This window comes from Alosa pseudoharengus, unplaced genomic scaffold, assembly GCF_046254945.1.
Source record: "Alosa pseudoharengus isolate Yale_2024_CS ecotype anadromous, Long Island Sound unplaced genomic scaffold, YU_APseudo_1.1 YU_APseudo_1.1_scf_5, whole genome shotgun sequence".
NCBI classification, from domain to species: Eukaryota; Metazoa; Chordata; class Actinopteri; order Clupeiformes; family Clupeidae; genus Alosa; species Alosa pseudoharengus.
The window spans coordinates 22,897,867-22,921,016 of NW_027468837.1; the positions used below are offsets into that span (position 1 = coordinate 22,897,867).

At 43.8% G+C, this 23,150-nt stretch overlaps 1 protein-coding gene across 2 annotated transcripts in view; it reads right to left on the reverse strand.

Moving 5' to 3' along the window:
• The window catches only part of kcnab2a (potassium voltage-gated channel subfamily A regulatory beta subunit 2a), a 131,395-nt gene that overhangs the window by 66,271 nt on the left and 41,974 nt on the right, over nucleotides 1-23,150 (reverse strand). Inside the window, exon 2 of one of the 2 annotated variants that reach the window (XM_076267760.1) lies at nucleotides 17,909-18,128. In XM_076267760.1, the coding sequence (XP_076123875.1) occupies nucleotides 17,909-17,985 (77 nt within the window). In that variant the 5' untranslated portion in view covers nucleotides 17,986-18,128. Of the gene's footprint in view, nucleotides 1-3,401; nucleotides 3,812-17,908; nucleotides 18,129-23,150 lie in introns of those variants that run through there. The other variant, XM_076267758.1, reaches the window with a different exon arrangement.

Here is a 23,150-nt window from a genome sequence, read left to right on the forward strand (position 1 = left end):
ACAGGTAGAACCAATACATGGTAAGACTTACTTTCTGAAGCCTGAGGTGTGTTCAAATTTGCAAACATACTGTAGGCAAACGTTTGCGAACATTTGCAAACAGTTTTCCATTAGCCTTGAGTTTTTGGCGAACGTTTGCGAACAATTGCAAACAGTCTGAGGAGGTAGTTGTCCGCGAACATACAGTGGAACTGGACGTGAGTTTGACGAAGGCAACAATGCAATTACCGTTACAATGGAATGTGAACACCAAATCATTCAAATTTAACTGTTCAAAGAAAACATGTTCACCACGAACGTTCGCCACTGTTTGCCAAATCTGAACGCACCTCAGGTTTCACATCTCTGCTGTTTATGCATGGAATAGACCAATCTGATATTCTTAGTACAGAGTGGCTGAATATGGGAACGACCTGGTCCTGATTTGGGTCCACGCTCACATCCAGTCAATCTGCACTTATCAGGGGATTGACCTGCTCCACAGTCAAACTCCAATATAGGGAACAAAGCTAACATATCTCACACATACAGTACATGCAAAACTAAGAGGACACAGGTGTTTTTCAGGTGAGGTCAGGGGATGATGGGCAGGGCTGGGTGGCACCATTTTGAGAGTTCAACTTTTTCACGTACAACAAACCCAACTCATTTTAGTTTTTGCCCGTGAGACAGATCTGCCCTTCTTGTATTGTTTGGTGTACACATGTGCACACAGACACACAGTCACACAAACGTTCACTCAGACACACACACACTCGCACACGGTCCGACCTAGATGATGAAAATAAACCAGTGGGCTGCTAGTATGGGTTCAAAGCAGCCGGACAACTGACTGGGGGAAAGCAGCTCACTGCTATGTGGAGTCTCTTACTAGGGCAAAACTGCATGTCTCTTCGAGACAGTACAACAATATTGTCTCTAATTAATGCATGTAAAGGGCCGGTTTCCCGTCTGTGCACGGATGAGGTCCTAGGCCTCGACTGAAACAAAACTTCAATAAAAATCTCCATTGAAAAAGGCTTTTAGTCTAGTACGAGGCTAAATCCACAAGAGGGAAACTCGCTCTGCCTCCACAATATGAACTCTAACCTACACAAATACATTACCACATGCCAATCTAGGCAATCTAGGTTGGCATGTGTTTATATGTTCTGTGTTTCTATCAGTATACCAGTATGACAGCCTAATATCATTTGTGCTTTACACTACAACAAGTGGCCCTCGATCATCTTTAAAAACACTCACATAGACACAAAAACACGGACGCACGCCCACACACACAAACACACCAGTGTTTCCCCTACTATGTATTCAGCAGCAGCGCGGCGCCTCTGTTTTTAAGTTAAGCGTTGCCGCAAAATAAATCAAATGATCAGTACACGCAAGTGAACTGCGCAAACATCTGCCGTTTGTTCCTCTCCAGGTTTCCAACGTTAAAGGCACAAGGATTTCACAGGAAATCGCATTTGCTTGTGATAAATGTTCACATTTATTAGCAGAGGCTATTTTGTGCAAAAAAACATAGCCTAGACTACATTATATTTTAACCAATGACCAAATGAAACACACCAGCGAGGTAGCTCGCCCCTACCTTCAGAATTCCAAGAGAAATTCCACGCCGGGTTTGGTTTTTGTTTGTTCTATATATACAGTATAGTCAATGCTCTAAAACCCTGTGTGTGCTAATATAGTACATCTAAGGCATCTTTAAGTCTTAAGTGTGATTATTAGGGATGCACCCAACAGGGCATTGACCAATTTATAGATTTCCCACTACATGATATAACTAACAATAAAAACTAAGTAAACAAACAAATAGAACATATTGGTATCAGTTATTGACCAAATTGTATTTTTAAACGTCAGTATTGGCCCAGACTTTCACAATCATGAATCCCTAATATAAAATCGTAAGAGAATCATGATTTTTTTTATCCAGAATCGTGCAGCCCAACAAACAATTAAATCTCAAATATTCCAACCACACACACATGTACTCAAAACAGTGGTGTTTCAGTTCTGAACCAGTTTGCCATCAGGGTTGAACTCACATTTGGCCACATTACATTACACACACACACACACACACACACACACACACACACACACACACACACACACACACACTCCAAGTAGATCACACCTGCAAGTACACCTGGCCTGGCGTCAGCAGCAGGGCAGTTGTTGTTGTTGTTTTTCCAGAGATAGAACACCAGCTGAAAGCAGCTGTAACAGCAGAAACTCCACCACAAGTGTGTCACAGCGAGCGCTAATGTTGAAATTTTATCAACAGAAAACTGCTTAAAACAGCACATAAGGCAAAGAAGAAAAACACACAACTCTAGAAAAACTAGCGGTGTGCTCGCAGTCTCTGCACCTTCAGACTCTGAGCCAGATCTGTCAGAGTTTCCTGCTCCCTGAGAATGGCACTTTCCCCACCTCCTGCGCTCTCAGCTTACTCCTAAAAAGAGCCGTTTTCACGGCATCCACTCATACACTATCCTGATATCGAACCCACAGCAGCATAGGATGGGAAGGGGTCACCTCATTTGCTTTGGACAAAAGTGTCCTTGCGAACAAAGAACCATAAACATAAATATAGATCTCATAGTGTTTTGTATAAATATTTGATGTTTTGCTTTAACATAATCCACCAGATTCAGTTGTTAATAAAAAAATGTGGCACTACATTTCGCAGTGCGGGTCTGTGTCACAAGAAATTCATACCGACCGGATAAACTACCTCCCATCAACTCCACACACTTAAACCGCCAGGCGCTCTCTCTCCCTCTCTCTATTACCTTCCAAACCCCTCAACTCATTCCCCTTATTATCCTTTTGTTGTGCTGCCATCCCACCGTCCACTCCGGGGTCCATACTACTGACAGAGCTCAGGGGGATAGGAACCTGCTGTGGTTCATCACAAACAAACTGAAACACGTCACTCAGCCAGGACTCCTCATCACCATTTCAGGACTCACATTAGCTGAGGACAACTCAATTGCTTGGTTGGCGAGGAAGCCTTCAGTCATAGTCATTTGAAGGACAGGTATACACACAGATCATTCTTAACAGCAGGTAAAGCACTATGTAGTGTTGTAGTTCAGGTTCACCACAAGAAAATGTAAAAAAAGCTTTCACAGCAAGGCATTGCCAACAGTATTGTTGTGTTTACAAGGTTTTTAAATGCCTTTTAGGTAGACAGCTTACTAGCTTTAGATCAGAGTTCCCGTTCCCTCTCCAGGCCTAACCTGTGCTTCATAGCTCAGGTCCCAGCAGTATTGGCAGGTTCAGGTGTTTTAAGTACTTAAAGCGCCTTGTGAAGCTCCATTTGCTGCTTCACTGCTCAGCTTAACCTCGACTGCCCCGATGCCTCCCAGACACCGGCCTCTACCCCTTACCTGTACTTCATGCCCGTCCGGAAGGAGACGCACTCCTCCAGGGCCAGGCAGTTCATCTTGAGGAAGTCCTCCATGTTCTTGACCTGGGCGGCCAGGCGCTGCTCGCGGAGCCGCTGCTGTTCGGCCTGCTCGGCCAGGCGCGTCGCCGCGGTGGCCACGGGCGGCTGGTTGAGGCCCTGCTCCGAGTGGTAGCGGCTGATGCCGGAGCGGATGCTATCGCTGTAGGACATGGACAGCATCTTGCCCCCTCCTCCTGCACCGGCGCTGCCGCTGCTACTGCTGCTCTTGCGGATGCCGCTGCCGGGTCCCGGCGGTTTGGGGATCTGCAGGTTGTCGGAGGGGAGATGGCCGCCGATTGAATGGTGGCGGCCGATGGACGAGGAGCCACCGGCATAGCCACCCGCAAACATGACCGTGACGGACGACTACACACCACCACCACCACCTCGCTACTTTTACGCACACACTCTCTCTTTTTTCACGCACACACTAGTTTTTCCCTCCACACTCGGTTTCTCTCTGAATACACACACACTCCCCTTCTCTCCGCCACTCTCCCTCTCAACACACACTTCTCTGCAACTCTCTCCAGTTAACTCTCTCTCTCTCTCTCTCTCTCTCTCTCTCTCTCTCTCTCATGCATACATTCACTTACTCCTCCCTTCCCAGCCTCTGTTCTTCTCTCCCTCCCTCCCTCCCTCTTTCTCACCTCCTCTCTCTCTCCCCCCACCGAGTCCAAGCGAGATCGGCTCAGGCACGGGCAGACGCAGCCACGGGGATGGAGGGGGCAGGGGCAGGCTCAGGCAGGCAGGGCTATCTGGGGCTGGTCAGCACGGAGCTGGGAGCCAGTGGGGCACAGGAGGAGCCTTAAATAGCACCTGCCTTCAGGAGGGAGGGATGGAGGAGAGAAGGAGAGAGTGAAGGAGAAGGAGGCAAAAAGGGGGAGAGAGAGAGAGAGGGAAAGAGAGAGAGAGAAAGAGAGAGACTGCCCCAAAAGTAGGGAGCTGTGCAATTCTGTAACTAGATCCCTCTCTCTCTCTCTCCATTACATCTGTCTCTCTCTCTCTTTCTCTCTCCTTCATCTCTCTTTATTTGCATCTCTCTCTCCTTAAGTCTGCTCTCTGACTCTCTTCCACCGTCTCTGTCTCTCTCTCTCTCTCTTTCTGGGATCCAATGGCAGATGCACAGGTGTGCTAAGGTGAAGGAGAGGACAGGTTTTTAGAAGCCACCAGTCAACAGGTGGGGAATGGATAGGGGGGAGTGTGTGTATGTGTGTGTGTGTGTGTGTGTGTGTGTCTGTGTGCGTGTGTATGTAGAGGCGCAAACAGGCTATGCATGCAAGGTGTTTTATTTGGCATAACAACAGCAGAGGGGATTATGGATCCAGCCATGCACAGATCAACACACAGACACACACACATACCACACAAACACATACCACACAAACACACACACACGCACACACAGCACTTGGGTTAAAGAAGGGAAAAAAAGAAGAGGATCATTGACAGAAGAGGATCATTGAGAGGTTAGCTGGATGGAGGACATGGGGGGTGGCGGGGCTGATGGAAACAGAGCGATGCCCTGAGAAATCAGCCGGGTTCTGGCTGACACGCAATCAGACCAATGGCCACTTCAGCCATCCCCACTGCTGCTGACACACATACTCCACAAAAAAACAGACGCAGTGAGCCAATGCTGACACCTGCTGGACTACACTGGAACATGCTCAGGCAATATGAATGGCCGCTGCTATGATGTTTTGCCCCATGAGGAAACACTAGGTTTCTTGGTGAAAAAGAACCTTGATGGTGAAAAAGCCAACTGGACAGATACTTGTCTGCTGTTATACAATTAATTTAATACAAAATGGATTGCAAGCATTTCCTCTTCTTCAGATCTATATTGCCACAAGTGTCACATATTCGATTCCAAGCTGACACTGTTGTGCCCACAATCAAGACACTTAACGGCGAGCTGCTCCAGGGTGACTGGCCCCGGCAATTGGTATCTGTCAGTCGCTTTGGATAAAAGCGCCAGCTAAATGCTTAAATAAATATACAGTCACAATCTGTAACTAATAGAGTTAAGCTTCTCCGATGAGTTGATATGGATCTGGAAGGGATTGATAGCTGTTTGCATCTCAGACTTATTGTCTCTTTAAAAAAAAAAAAGCAGTATTATCACTGACGGGTGCCGTTTAGATTCAAAAACAGGCCCCATACCCTCCAGTTAATTCAGTTACCCTTACCTGACTAATCTCTAATTACGGTTGACATTAAAAAATAATAATAATAAAAAATTCCAAAGCACTTTTTGGTGTAGGAGAGGGAATATCAGCTTTGCACCTATTTTGGCACAAATGTTTTTGGGAAATGAATGCATCAGTGCATGATCTCCATAGTTGATGTAGGACACTAGCACACTTCTACTCCACTAACAGGAATCATGATCTGCCTTAATGGTACAAACATATTTCAAACGGGAAGTAGAACTACATCTAGGGGCCAGCAGATGTACTTTAAATGCACCATATTAACTTATACAGTATATAATGTGCCATATTAATGCATATGAAAGCACCATAGTAGATAATCTGATATCTAAAGGGAGACAAGAAAGCACTCTACAAGGAGACAATGTGTATAATATCTACCTTAAGGGTTGGAGGCAGTCAAACAATGTGATACACATGTCTATGGACAAGTCACTACCCTCGTAAATCCAGATCAATATAAATATAAAATCAAAATCCAGTATTAATTTGGATAATACATTGTTTACATTTACATTTAACTCCTAACATGCACTTAAACTACTTCACAACAATCTGTATTGTCACACTACTTTCTTTGAGACAGTTATCCTTACTAAATTGATGCCAATTTCAAAACTATGTTTAGTCCAACTGTAAAGGTAGACAATACAATGGTAGTGACAAAATGAACAGCCTATTTCTCTGTTGCATCAGCCCCAAACCTTCTCACTTGCTTCATAATCTATCCTGAGACACGTTAAGACATTATCTTAGGACATACTTCAGCACACACATTAACCTGTAACACAGCCCTTGTGCTATCACTAGGCTAATTGGTTGTTAGCTGTGCACATTTCATCCAATGTCCATTTAGTCTCAATTCTAATACCAATTAGGTGACGCATCCTCCTCTGCATCATTCAGCAATCTGCCCTTATTTATCTACACAGCCTCGCTCTGCGCTGACACTGGCTAAAAGCGGTCATCTGTTTCACGCGGCTAACCCGCTGCATTAGCGGTAAGCGGCAATGCTACTGCTTAGGCTGAAGGTTTGAAGGCTCCATCACAATGCCTGTATTGATCCCTTAAGGGTCCACAGAGTGAAGGTGAAGCCTCAGCACCACTCAGCTAAACTGTTGGACCGCCTGAGCATATTAGGTCCAGTGGAAACTGCTGGAAAGCTGAAAGCGCACACACACTGGTGTAAACTATTCACTTCCTACAGTACATTAAGAAACGGAGAAACTAAAAACTTGTCTAAAAACTCGTCTTCTCATCAAGGATTATGTCTTCTTGAATCTCCATCAGCATTGATGCCACCCAGATACTGTACATCTAGAGAACGAATAGATGATCATCAACATTGCAGGTCCTGATCTCATGGCAAACTTCATGTGATCTGGGTAAGGTCAAGTCCGGCAGACTCAGGGTGCAGCAAAGATGGGCAAGCAACCTCCATCATCACCAGCATACATCGGGAAAAGGGCCACTCGTCCAATAAGAACCAGCCCTAGGGTGGGTGCCAATTTCAGGGTGGGTAGGGTACGAGGCCCGCAAGCGTGCACCTCCATGCAAGAGCAATTCATGCCAAGCGAAAAAACAAACTAAAGGGAAAAAAAAAACCTCTGACCAATACAAATGCCTGCACACACACTTATACACCTACGCTCTCTCACACATACAGTACACACACACCCACACACAACAAACCCGTACCGGCCCACACAGATTTGCTTTTTAGCAAAACTCACCCGGTTTCTAGGAGGTCGGCTCATGTGCAAGGTTTTTCTGGTGGCCCTGTGCTCTTATAAATACAGTCATGCAGGCAGCCACACTCCCCTCCACCCAGACTGGGAGTGTCTTACTCTGATGCATCTAAACCAATTAGTGCACAGAGAGGAAGTGCTACACCCCCCCCCCCCACACACACACACACACACACAAACCCACACACCACCTAATACACACACAGTCCCTGGTCTATCCCTGCAACCCCGCCCTTGCCCTTGTCTACACCCCATCCCTATTGGAATCTATGGAGAAAATCCATTTATGGCGTTCCAAGGGTCTCAAGCTTGTTTTTTTTTCTTTCTTTTTTTTTTTTGCTAGCCACAGCAAATACTATCAGGCCTAAATTATTTAATGGAAGCTTTTTGGACTAAAAGCTTTTGATTGTTGTTCCACAGGAAAGGATACTAAGAGGCACTACAGGCAGTAATGATACCCATGTGAGAACATATAGATCCGTACACACTCCCTCTCACACACCTATACAAAGAAGCATACTATACACATTCTAACACACACACAGTTGCACATCAAGTGCAGACACATCATCTGAACCACTGAACACATTAATGACAATGACCTAAGCAGCTTCTTAACTCAACATTCAATGCAGACACACACATCAATGATTACGACTAACTAGAGCAGTGCTGTACAGTGTATGCTAAGTGAACTAATGGACATCTCCTACGTAGGACTAGTCCAGCACCTGATGTGAATTAGCCTTGTGAATCCCCTCTGTGGAAAATCTATGCCAGTTCCTCCTTAGTCGATAATGATTACAAAGGTTCCTCTGCCCATGACATAACCTCATGTAAGCTACATCGCTTGCATGCTCATCGGGAACCCATTAACACCAATTCACACAGACTGGGCCTGCATGACCACTCGGTGCTCAGTTTTCCATCTCCATCTGAAAGTCATAGATACAGTAAATCTCCAACCACACAAACACTGGCACCACCATCTCTCCTCTCTAGGGGGGGGGGGGGGGGGACACAGGGGTTCAGAGGATGAAATATTCATGTTTCCAGTCGATACCACTGCAACGGACAGCTGGACAGCCAATTGGAGTCACAGTCTAGGAGATGGCTCTTCTCTCAAGAACAATTAGTGCAGGAAGTTCAAGGAATCATTTGGAATGTCAAAGACCACTGTGGCCGAAAGCCACTGACAAGATATAAACAGCTTTTTCAATTTAGCACATATGTGAGAGTAATCCCTTCAAATATTGTTTATCCATCTACACTGGTGTGTTTGGGATGGACACAATGCCTTGCAATGAGATAAAAACAATCCCTTTGTGCAATTGAATGAGAACGTTTCAATTAAATTAAGCACTACAGAAACCACACCAATTTTTTTGGTGAAAAAGATGGTCAAAAGATTTGCATAGAGTCCATATTTGTTGAGCGAAAATGTCAGACGATTGAAAAATAAATATGATCTCACGTTGTGTCATCACTTTTACATACTGACGGAAAAACTTTTGTCATCAGTAGTAAACTCTGTACACAAGACCCTGGTGATACTTTGAGCAAAGTTTAATGTTGTATTAAGCCTTCTTAGTGTTTTAAAAATAGCGGAACAGTAGTACCCCTAGCACTCCTAAAAGGCCATTTGACCCAAAAACGACAATACGGTCAATCTTAGAAGTGGCGCTTCCATCCTAATTATGCTTCTAAATGAAAGTTTGACTCGGGTACATTCTCAAAAAGACCCTAGGTTGCATTTTGGCGAGAGGTACGCTTTTAAGCATGAGCAGTGGCACATGAACCAACAGCATGATAGGCTAAGGAGCACATTGTGGTTATGTGTCTGGTAGGGCAAATGTTTGTATTTGGAATTCATCAATGTGTGTACTACGTACTTAGATGAAAGGAAGGCGTTTACCATGTCCATCACCTTTCACATGTAAACAAGAAAGTGCGGGATAGACAGAGACAGGTGGAGGTGAAGACCATTACAATAACAGTTAGTCAGGTTTCAGAAAACTAATCCTGCAAATTACACCTCCCTACATCTTGAACAGAATGATGGAAAAACAGCAATGCTGCCTTTCCCCGATACTCATTCAAAGTAGTAATGTGTAGTACTAGTAGTGTGTGTGTGTGTGTGTGTGTGTGTGTGTGTGTGTGTGTGTGTGTGCGCGAGCATACGCTTCAGAAAAAGACTTTGTAAGTGTGTGAATATGTGTGCTGATCGATTGCTGATGATGTCGGCAGCCCTTGGACGTGGGGCTGACCGACGCTTTGAGCTTAAAAGGAGAGAAAAAATCTGCAGAGATGGCAGAGAAATCAAAATTCAATAGAGAACTCATTAGTGCCAGACACCCTGCTAGAGTAAGGCTTTTTACTGAGCCCATCAGCACTCCACAAATTCACAAATTTATCCGCCGCCATAAAGATATGATATCAGACGTCACTATGAGCCATAAGTAGGGACAGAGAAACAGAGAAAGTGTGTGTGTGTATATGAGAGAGAAAGAGAGATAGATGGATAGATAGAGAGAGCAAGCGAGCGAGAGAGAGAGAAAGTGAGTGAGTGAGTGAGTGAGTGAGTGAGTGAGTGAGTGAGTGAGTGTGTGTGTGTGTGTGTGTGGATGTGTTGTATATCTCCTAATACAAGAGTACAGAGAGGAAAGGGTGTGTATTGCCTCCTCAGAGTGTTTGAGGACCTTGACAGTGAACTCAAATCAAATGATACAAATTTTAAAATGGTCAGCTTTGTTTAGTTTATCTTTGCTTGCCATTTTTGAGGGCATCGCTGGTTCAGAATGTATAGATGAAGAGTCAGTTGCAGTTTGGACTGGGACAGAGACTCAGCGATGACACGGGAAGTAGAGAAGCTCCATGGCATTACTGATCCGAGCCGACTCAACATCAGTTAATTGTTCATACAGTGTGGGGAGGTGTCAGCTTCAGCAGTCATATGTTTGTTTGTTTGTTTGTTTGTTTGTTTGTTTGTGGTAGGTCTTTCAAGATGTAGCTCTACAAAGAACCACTAGTGTGTTAGCATTTGATTGAGACAATTGTTTGTTTGCAGTGGGTCATGAACATATAAGCCAGGGATGTGGTGCAGAAAACATATGACACAGCAGGTATATGGAATCATCCATGATGGCCCACACGGAGGCGCTGAAATCATTTTGGCTTGAATTGACCAAACTGGAATTACTAACATTGATAACTGCAGAGTGAAACAGCATTTATAAACTTACCATGAATCTAAAATGACCATACGTCCATACTTTTACAGGGTTTTGCAGGTGTCACTCAACACAGATAAGTGTTTTTTAGTTCACACACAGACACACACAGACACACACAGACACACACACACACACACACACACACACACACACACACACACACACACACACACACACACACACAGCAGGCAGAGAGCAGAAAGCAGAGCGGTACCTGTAGAACTGCAGTTGGCGTTTAGGACTCCCATAGCGCGCACTGCGGGCAGCAGGACGAAAGAGGGAGGAGGAAGAGAGAGAAAAAGTGTGGAAGGAAAGGAGAGAGAAAAGAGACCGATGGATGGAGAGAGAGACATACAAGGAGGAAGAAAGGGGAAAGCTCTGTGAGTAGAACGCACAACACATGAACAAACAGAGCAAAGATTGCACTCACAGAAAAGACTACATCTGTGTATAGTGTTTTCTATGCACGTTAATGTCTTTACGAGAGAGAGAAACATGGGAATCCATTAGTACCGCAGCAAACACACACACACAATATACACGCTATACACATACATGCATACAACAGATACATAAACACGCACACACATACATACACACTACACATACATACAATAAAAGGGTGTCTACAGGTATAAACAAGTAAAATTTAAGACTTTTTAAGACCTTTTAATACCACTTCTAAATCAAATTCAAGACCAAACATACGATGGAAATCAAAAGTGGAATTATACAGCACTCCTTCTGAGTAAACACACTGATGCCTGTTCAAAATGAATAGTACAGTAAAATGGCAATAATCGGTAAGTGGCTATCAACCATTGGAGGTATTGTCGTGATGCTTTACGCCATCAAAAGCTGTACAGTAGACAAACAGGCTCTGACCTAACCACAGACCAGCATAAACCAGAAATAGTTATTCGACCTGGCAGAACAGATTGCCTGCATCCACCGCTAGCCTAGCTTAGCACAGATGCTTCGAAGTGGCCGGCTTCAATAGCCTACACCTCCCAATAGTGACAAAAGAACTCCAACATTATCCTATTCACATGCTGTGATTTGTATAGTTACAACATGTACAAATAACAATGTCAAATGATACACAGGCATTTTGTAAACATATAGATACTTGGAACTACGTTTTCATTCAATGGAAATCACTGCAAAACTATTTGATTGTTTTCAATACTTAAACATTTGCAGTGATGCAATTAAATACTGGGGTATGTCTGGGGTCTGTTGTCGATATGAAATGATAGTACACTCAGATTGTGTGAGATTGAATCGAACAACCGTGACACAATTAATCTTTTGAAACCGCTTGCAAAACTTTGCAACAGTCTTAAACAATCAATTCACACCATTGATATTCACCTCTTTTCTGCAACATTCTTCAATGCTTTCGTCTTGTTACGAATTTGGCTCTTAGATTACAGTCATGCATGTCCCAAAAGTTTCATTGTGCCATGCATGACAGACTTGAAATGACTGAAACATATTGAACACATTCTGCTTAGCCATGATGCTCAGCACATACGGATGCTTTTGGGACAACAGCCCTGGTCTGGCCCATTGTGCCCGATGTTTGTGGCTAATATGGTGCAGAACAGAATCTCTGACTAATAAAAACAACCCCCTACTGCACGCACACACACACGCACACACACGCACACATGCACACACACACACACACACACACACACACACACACACACACACACACACACACACACACACACACACACACACACACACACACACACACACACACACACACACAAAAACAGAATAGAGTGCTGAGCATCTGTTGTTTTCTGGAGAAGATAAGAGCTGCTCAGCTGCGTGTCCTGTGACTGGCACGGCTCAAGACATGGACCTGATCCGGGCCAGCTCTGTTCAGGAGTCGTGCGGTCCAATGATATCTATTACTGTCTGTCTGAAAGGAGACAGGAGTCTGAGAAAGAGTCAATGTATTCTCTCACAGGAGACTTGAGCCAAGTCATCAACAACACTGGCATCCCATCACCAGAAATTGGCTCCTTCAATATCACCAGCCTTGGTCAATTTTGTTTTTGTTTTTAATCAACAGGCTAGTTTAATATAATCTATTTAAAAAAAAAAAATCTGAACAATGTAAAAAGAAATCCAAAAAGACAAACACAGATAAACTGACCACACTCGATACACAGTATGAGCAAGAGTGACCACTCAATCTCTGACAAGCACCCATGTTCATGTGAAGCCTACAGCTCCACCTGCTGGTGAAGGGCGAGAGAGCAGGTCAGGGTAGGGCAGATGAGAGTTGAGGCTGCAGAAAGGGGGAAACCACTATAGCAGTGTCCATCAGCAGTAGCAGCGGCGGGGGTATAAGGGGGTTGGTTTGTTTAACTTCCTAGAAGGCTGCAGTGAGTCAGAGTGGATGAAATGTCTCTGAGCCCTACAGCCATTGCTCTACAACCAGGAACAAGCTGACTCATTGGTGAATAAGTCACTGAACGCGTGCGCACCAACCCAAACACACACACACACACACACACACACACACACACACACATACACACACACACACACACACACACACACACACAGTCTAGGACAACTGCACTACACAACGCAACCCAGAATTGGGCATCCAAAATATTACATCATCTGTCCTATTCCCCGAGTCTATGTGCTCATTTCATCCCTGAACTGGATGTTTAGATCAGCAGGACTTTCTAGATGAAACACACCTAGCTAAAAATGCTCATCTTCTCACAGTTGACAGAACTCATCATCACTAAGGACTGCATAAAAAAAAAAAAAAATATTAAGGAACATACAGTGCCCTCCAGAATAATCGGCACCCCTGGTAAAGTTGACACAATGAAAACAATGAGGAAAAATCCAACCTTGAAGGGAAGCAAATTTATTCTGAGAAACAAAAATACCCAAAAAGGAAATAAACATTTTTAACAAAAACTTTTGAAAATTTTTTGGAGACTTGGTGACCCCTAGACAATAACAGTGGTTCTTATGATTTTTTTTGCTTCTCTTACCATACTCCTTATCGTGCGTATCGTGCAAGATAAGCATGGGTCTTTGTCCAACCAAGTTTGTCACAATTCCAGTTGATTAGAACCTTTCAATGAATGTTTTAACTGTAAATATGGCCATTTTCAACCAAGTACCTTATATAGCCATTCCCTGACTTAGAAGTCAACACACTTTTGAATTTGTTTTATTTAATTTAGTGTATTATCTTGTCTTTCCCATGTTTGAAATTGACTAGTGGATCTAACCTCTGTCACTTTATTTTCATACCTTAGTGAAAAAGAAATTCATGAACAACTGATTACTACTGACACTCTGAGTAACTTAAATAAAGTTGAATATAAATGGAAAAATGCTTCTGTTACATATTGTAGGGGTGCCAATAAATGTGGCCGATGTGTTTTTGTTAAAAATATTTATTTCTTTATGAGAAATTCACAGAGTAAATTTGCTTCCCTTCAAGGTTGGGTTTTTTCTTATTATTTTAATTGTGAGATTATGACAAATTACCAAAAGATGATTATACCTGTTTTTAGTCAACTTTAGCAGGGGTGCCAATAATTCTGGAGGGCATTGTACTTTCTGAATGTGTTTGATTATGGAGTAATTATACCGTAGTTATATTCAGTACTTATTGAACTTTTATTAATACTGGTACTTTTCCAGTGCCGGGTATGCAGTCTTGGATCGGCAGATCCATCCATTTTCTGACAGGTTTATGTCCTCTCATCACAGAAAGCCTACATGTTAGCCATATAATCTCCTGCTACAGCCTAATTACCAGAGAGATGTGATATGATGTCATTTCATCAGAACTGTTTTCTGAAAGCTGTCCAAGACCCTTCTGTTGACTTGAAGGGTGGGAGACAAAGGAAGTGATAAACAGGGATGCAGCACACCTACGGGTGAGGTGGTTTTAATTTGGCTCCATAAAGGTTTTATCTTCAGCACTGCATGTAAAAAACTAAGGACATAAGAAGCTGATAGGGCTGTTCATCCTTTAACCTCAAGAGGTCAATACATCAGGAGAGGGAAACCTTACTATCTGCTCCTTATGTCAACAGGTTTTATCTTTAGCATTGCATGTACAAAACCATTGTTGTTGACATAAGGAGCAGATAGGGCTGTTCATCATTTAACCTTAAGAGGTCAACACATCAGGAGAGGAAAACCTTACTATACTACGGTAGCCTCTGAGGCACAAGTGAGAATCTTTTTCCCTGGTACATTATCACACCAGAGGTGATCTGGGCCATACTCAGGCCAGATCAGGACCCGGTCACTGACTGCTATGCTATCTGGTACTGCCAGAGTCTCTGGATTGGGCTGAGGAGAATTGTGTGCGTGCGTGTGTGTGTGTGTGTGTTGAGAGACAAAGAGATACGTCTGTAGGGACCTCATGACCTACACACCTGTTCATGCAAACACACACACACAAGCAAATAAGCACACAAACAATTACGTAATCACACACACACACACATCCTCGCCCTCAATCAGACAGCAGCTCTGTTCAGGCTACAGGAGCCCTCCAGGTGACTTGAGTGAGACTAACACGTGGGAACACACTGGGGCCCTGGGCTCCACAATCTCAGGACAAGATCACAGCAACACCTCCAGAAGCTCTAACAACAGTGGCTGTCTGGCACTTTGTTGAAAACGTATTCCTACTACCACTGTTATCCTGGCTAGTAAAAGTCCAAATGAATGTACTGCAATGAACTAGGCACGTCAGAGACTATTTTGGGGAAATAAATATATATATAAAACTTTATTTACAGACTCAAACTCCAGATAAAAAATAAAACATATTATAAAATATGATTACGGAGGGTAAAAGGTTAGAAGACAGTACAGTCTGTTAAAGCCAGTGCTGTGGCATCAATACTAAATATGACCATGTAAAATCACTAAGTAAGAAATAAAGGAAAGCATAACATACATAGGAACTGACCACACAGAAAAGTACAACTTATAAATCAGACTTCTCGAAAGCAGCTTAAATGACCATCTAAAAACACCAATGGCTACTGAAATCATGTGTCTACAAAGCTGAAATCATGTGTCTACACACGCACGCGCACAAACACACGCACAGCACAGCACGCACACCCAGGTTTGTGCATGCATACGTACCCACCCACCCATATAAGATACAGTATACATATACATACCAGAGGTTAAGCGAGACTTTTTTTGACCAGACAAAATGTCTGATAATGTTCCAGAATAACGGACATACAGAAAATCTGCCGGACATGTTTTACAGTTTTTCTCAGTCGCTTTGGTGCTCTTCTCACATCACTATTAACATTTGCACAGCAGTTAGTGCATTTCTCAAAACAATTGCAAGTGCAAACTGCAAAACCTAGTGGATAACCTGCAAAAGCACGTCACTTGCTTAAAATGGATAGTCCATTCCTCAAAAGCAAGTCTTCATGTCAATGAAACTGCCAGTGTCATCAAAATGAGAAGTCTTGACACCATCGTTTATGAACAAGATAGTCAAATGGCTTTGTCAAACTGTCATTATGACAGTTTATTCTCTCAGGGCCAGATGTACTAACGCTTTTGCGCCCACTTCAGGCGTATTTGTTTCGCAACGTGTGTGTAAAATCATTGCGAGGTATGTACAAACAGGCCGCAATGATGTAAAAGCGCAAAGTGCCTGTCCCGGGAACTGAAAGTGGCAGATTGCGTTTTTCATGTCACGCATCTGCATTCATGGGAAGATCCAGGGGAAAGTGGGAGTTTAGCGTAAAAAGATGAGAGGGGAAGAGTAAAGAGCACCTAATTATGTATTCCGCGGAATGTACAAAAACTGCTCCTGAAAGCGCACGTCTATTCTGCGCCTAAATACTTCCGCCTTGTAAAAGCAGATGTTTATCCAAATCGCAGTTCAATGCGTCAATAAGAGAACCTTTCGAAGACAACAGAATCGCTATTTAGAGCACCAGTTTTGTAAGTCTTTGTACTATCAAACGCAAAATTAACTTTCGTTGGCCCTTTGAATGTCTTACTTTCACTTTCACGTCATTCACTTAAACTTTCCTACTCGCTAAATTTGACCAATCTTCCATAGCCTACGTGCACAAGTAGTTTGAGTAGAACTACTGATCTTCATTATCTCCCTGCTTGTTAACATCTTATCATGTATGGTATTATTTCATGATCGCTAAACGTTTGATTCTTTTTAATATTGTCATCAGTTAACTTCATTCAACTGCGCTTGTATGTAGACACTGCCATTCAGTTGTGGACGTTCGTAAATTGCGTTTATGGGCGGAGAAAGGCAGAGAAAGGTGCAGTTTACACTAAGGATTGAACGATTGATAAATACGACGGAAACTTGGATCTGACGGCGTTCGCATTCTGCGGTTTGTCCATGACGCTGATAACGCTACGTTCGCAAATGTACGTACATCTGACCCTCAGTGTTTTCCAATGCAAAAAAAAAGGTCAGAACTCGGTGACACTACCTCAACATGCTCAAGACAGCACTATACACTACTTGTACAGCCATTTGAAAACTACAGTAAAGTTACACATTGCTGTAGTTAGAGGTTTCATATTTTTATGCTCTTTGCAATTCTACAGCATTGTGACAGAATTTGATAACTAGTTCAACAATTTTGTATGTAATGACTCAAGCAAAGAAATGAAGACTATAAGTTTCATTGGGAAAGACTATTCAGCATCCATAAGTATAGTTCATTTTGACTGACATGACATAAGCAAATGATAATGTTATAAAACAGCAGAGAATTGTACGAAAGCAACTGATACATGTCCAAAAGCATTTGCAATTTGTTCAGAGGAAGGAGAAATTGCTACTATGACGTGCACAAATGACTAAATGTTGTGGAGGTTGAACTATTAGTTATGAGAATTTTCATTCTGATCTGAGAAAAGCACCAAAGCGACTGAGAAAAACTGTAAACACAGCAGCCGTGGCCTACTGGTTAGGGCTTCGGACTTGTAACCAGAGGGTTGCCGGTTCGAACCCCGTCCAGTAGGAACGGCTGAAGTGCCCTCGAGCAAGTCACCTAACTAAACGTGAAACCGGCCAATTTTCAGCTGTAGCTGGCTAATGTAAACTCTGATACATATACATATACAGACCTACATACATACACATGTGCATACCTCCATGTACACGCATAGATGAATACACACAGTACACACACACACACACACACACACAGAGACGGGGCTCACCTGTAGATCATTCCCGGCGAGCCGGTCTGTCGGAGCGAGAGGCGTGCGGGGGAGTCAGTGGTGGACTCGGGATACATGGAGACGCAGGAGTGGGGGGGCACAGACGGCCGGCCGATGGAGGGGGGACAGGGTCACTCTCTCACTCACTCTCTCTCTCTCACTCACTCACTCACCCACTCGCTCCGAGCCAATGAGGAGGCTGACTCTCACCTCACAGGGCCTGAGAAAAAACAACACACACAAACACACACAGGAAACCAGATGTTAATTATGCATGCCCATCACTTGCCACATGTCCATGTTAAATGTATACATACTATATAGAGTTCTCATACTCCCTGTAATTAAACCACAAAAAACTCAAATGTTTGAACCTTTCAATAACAGCAAACACGTATCGCAAAAGCACCAACTACCGCCCCTTTCGTCCGAAAATTCCAAAACAAAGATGTTTTTTAATACTTCAAAATAACATTTGATAAATGGACCTTAAATTTTCCGGTAGCCATACTTGTGTAGATATGAACAAAATCTGGTTTGGTTCTTAACGGGAGCATTTACTGCCTTCAAAATCCGATTTTGTTCACCGTGATCGGAGTTTGGTGCTGGGCTGGTGGGTGCCCTATTTCCGCCCTTTCACACGGCACAACAGTTAGACCGAGAATTCTCGTCGCAAAATCAAAATTCCACTGGAGCTCCAAGCGGATGTGTACACGCATCCTTACAACACTGTTTACGGCTCTGCAAGTCACGGTAAAATGTCATTTTTGGTACATAGCTAATTTACCTACACTTATGTTGTGGGTGCTTGCGTTTCTTTAGGAATCCGCCGTCTTGGTTTGTATAGAAATGAATATTAAGTGACACATACACATAAGAGGGCGGAAATAGGGGCGGGCGGTAATAGGTGATGCATACACACATATGCACGCAAAAACATTCCAATCAATCAGTCTATCTATCTATCTATCTATCTATCTATCTATCTATCTATCTATCTTCACACACACTTCTACCCTTTAGTTAATCATGGACTCAACAACCTCTTTAGCAGTGATGAGACATACATCTATGAAAAGAAGCCATAAAAGCAGAGTGCAGTGTCCATAGTGAATAAGCATGGGAGACTGTGGGTACAGCAGGTCACCGCTAGATGGTGCTGTTCCCTCAGCATTGCCTCAGAGGACCCAGTCTAACTTGAGTACAGAGAGAGAGAGAGAGAGAGAGAGAGAGAGAGAGAGAGAGAGAGAGAGAGAGAGAGAGAGAGAGAAAGAGGGAGTGTGTGTGTGAATGTGTGTGTGTGTGCACGCATGCTTGTGCATGATGCTCTGCCACCTGGGTTTGTTTGAATGTTTTTGTGTTCTCTACGCCAGAGGTGGATGCAGAGTGAGCTGCGGTAAAACACAGATGACTTCAACAGCAGTGCCCGGGATGGTGAATGACCCTTTGCCGTGTGTGTGTGTGTGTGTGTGTGTGTGTGTGTGTGTGTGTGTGTGTGTACACGCTTTCTGCTCCAGATGTAGCCATTGAACCAGCTGTGGCGCAAACGTATGACCGCCCTCACACCTGATACAGTGCTGTAGCGGAGACCCCTTGGTACTCCAGCATCGGTGGGAGCAAACATGGAACTCCGAGATGGTCCGTACATCCATCCCAGCATGCACTAGTAAAGTTTCCCCCAAGTACAGGAACACACCCTTTAAACCACTACAAAGCTGAAACACTTCCATAGATATAAAGCAAATGATTCCCTTTGGATCTACCTGACCAGTACTCATGGGAGGTCCTGAACAGAGCCTCCTCTTTCCTCAGCTGAAACTCTTGACTCACTTCAGTATCACTGTGAGGATGCCAATGATATAATCTCTGCAGATAGTCATCACACTCCCTGCAATGCAGCAGTCAAATCTGGGTGGGACTGAAACACACACACACACACACACACACACACACACACACACACACACACACACGCACACACACACACACACGCACACACACACCTGACAACAACAGCTGGGGGGGAAGTGACAGACACTAACATACCGGTACTTGAAAGACTGGCACCTCAGGCTAAATCAGGAGAAGAGTCAGTCACATACTGGACGACATGTCAGTTTTACATTTAGGTCTCCATTATACATTTGCTATATTTACATACATTAAAATGTGAATGTATATTAAATGTATAATGGACTAGGGGGCTGTAGAGCAGAGCCACCGTCAGCACCCCCAGCCTCAATGCTCACAGGGTCCCAAGTTTGCGTCCAGTCCTGGGGCCATTTTTTGTCATTCCTCCTCAAATAAAGGCTAAAAAGCCTTCAATAAAAAAAAAGAACTGTATACTAGATTTAGAGGATGCCATCATCCACACCTGTACCATTTGAGCTACTGGAATGTATCTGTCCAATACACAACTAGCTTCAGGACTGCGCGACATATCAGCACAGCGACAGATGGTGCCCAGGTACAGTTTCCGCCGCTCCTGTGTGCTGCCAGCCTCGCTAGGCACCACTCAATCACCGTCTTCATTCAAAACGCCACAGTAACCCGTGTGTGCAGACATGGTGAAGAAGACATACACAGTCATGTACTACGGCCAATATAGCCATATGTAGGCTAACTTTTATAAAGAGAGAGATAGACATGGAATGGAAAGTGGTTTGTCTCTGGATACATAACATCACGGTTTAAGTCCTTTTAGAGTTTTTTTGGGGTCTGGCCTCCTGTAACAACAGGACCAGGAAAGACTCCACCAACATGCAGAGAGAAGGAGAGGAGCACACACATCAACTGACATAAAGAGAGAGAGAGAGAGAGAGAGAGAGAGAGAGAGAGAAAAGCAAGACCAAGATACTGAGAAAGCGAGAGTGAGAGAGGAATGGAGACTAATACTGAGAAACAGACAGAGATAACGAGGACGAGAGACACAGAGAGAGAGAGAGAACGAGAAAGAGAGGGAGAGAGAGAGAACTGGCACATAGAGGATGAATGTGTGAATTGTAATGTGTGGACGTGTGACGCTGTGACACATGTAATGGTGTACAGTACCAATAGCCTGCATCACTGCACTCTAGCACAGCTCAGCAGGTGTAAATGGGCCCGACCACACACAAACACACACATAATTGTACACACACGTAAAAATAAATAAAAAACATGTACACAAACAGACAGGCACACCCATACCCCCCCCCCCCACACACACACACATACGAGTGTAAGCACACTCACCTCAACACACTAACACCCCAAGACATCCTCTCTGTCTCTTTCTCCCTCTCTCTCACACACACACACACATACATACACACACAGGACAGCAAAGGCACAGGAGTGTGGCTCTCTCTAGGCAGTCCTGTCCTTGCTGTGCATTCTCTGCAACATGCCCAGTGCCTCATGCAGTATTCATGAGCTATGCCCACTGAACAGGACATTGCAGAGAGAGAGAGAGAGAGAGAGAGAGAGAGAGATGCATGTTATGTTTTTTTTCAATCTATTTTATTTTATGTTTTTTTGTAATGCAATGTTTACTGAGGGAAATCGATGTTATTTTGTGTCGTGCTAAACCTACTTCATGTCAAATAGTTTTTGTTTGGTGATGTTATACACATTACATTAGTCATGTCAATAAAGCCCTTTGAATTTGAGAGAGAGAGTTTAGACAAAAAGTGAAGAGAATACATAGCTGGAAATAGCTGGACATAGCTAGTGTGACAGGAGGAGGAGGAGGAGGAGAGAACACAGGAAGAAAAGAGGAAAAAGAGAGAAAGAAAGGGATATAAAGAACATAAGAGAGAGAGAGATGGGGCAATAAGAGAATGCATTGGGCGAGACAGGACAGGAGAAAAAGGTGAGATAACACAGGAGAGGAATAGAGAGAGAGGGAGAGAGGGAGGGGTAGAACAAGAGGAAAGTGGGGGAAGGAAGAAAGGAGAAAGAGGTGAGATAAAACAGGATAGGGGGATAGAGAAAGGACAAAGGGGAAAGAGAGAGGAAAGAGCAATAGAGAGGGAGGAGAGAGATCAGTATCAGAGATAGAGAGAGGGAGCGAGGGAGATGGGGAGAGGGCAAGTAGATGAGGACGAGGGAAAGATAAAACGCTGAGAGGAGATAGAAAGAGAGAGAGAGAGAGAGAGAGAGAGAGAGGGACTGTGCCCAAAGAGAACACTTTACACAGCTACAGTACACTGTGCAGCAATGCAGCAGAGCTGCAAGAGCTAAATCTAGTCATTATAACACACAGTACCGGTAATAAGGTTGGTATGACACACAACACACACACACACATAAACTCAAAAATCCATTCACATGCACCTATACAAACACTCAAAACAGATCCACACTTGCATACATACAGTATGCATGACACACACGCACACACAAGAAAACCCACAAAAGCCAGAAAAAAAGACTATAAAACTGGGTCTGTGTTTGATGGGCAGAAAGTGAAGGCTGCTTCTGGTCTTCCTGGAATCACAGAAGTCAACAAGCGTGAGTCGCTGAAGAGAGGAACTGAGAGAAGAATAGAGGAAGAGAAGAAAAGAGGAGTGGATTGGAGTGGAGTGGAGTGGAGTGTGTGAGTCAGACGGAGGGGGTCAGGAGGTGCGAAAAGACACACAGACAGGAACGACAAGAAAAGTGTAACTGTTACAGCAGTAGGCTAAAGCGAACACCGACGGCTGACGGAAAAAGAAAGAAGCAAGGTCAAGATGGAGAGCAGAACGAAGGAGGATGAGACACAAGGCAGAAAGACAGAGATAGAGAGAAAGAAGAAAGAGGAGCAAAAGTAAAGGAGAAAATGAGAGACAGAGTGAGGGAGCGAGGGAGGGAGGGAGGAAGAAGGAGGAAAAGTAGGAAAAGAGAGTGAACTCTGTGACCTTTTTCAGCTCTTTGGCTTGTCAACACTAGGGCCAGCCCTCTGCTTATGATTCAATGCAAATCTCACCGGGACCGAACACTGCACATACGATGATGACATCCGAGCTGTTCAGAAGGGACTCACTTAGCACAGCTAAAGGTGGGATGAGATGAGAATAACATAACAGGAGTTTAGGATGAAAGCAACATCCCAAACATCCAGCAAGCCTCGGTGACAACCAACCAACTACAACCCACTAGCCTATACCGTTTCTACTGCACTACCTGTCTACACTGTTCACATTGTACTTTTCTGCTTTTTTGCACTTCTGGTTAGACACTAACTGCATTTCATTGTCTCTGTACTTGTACAAAATGACAA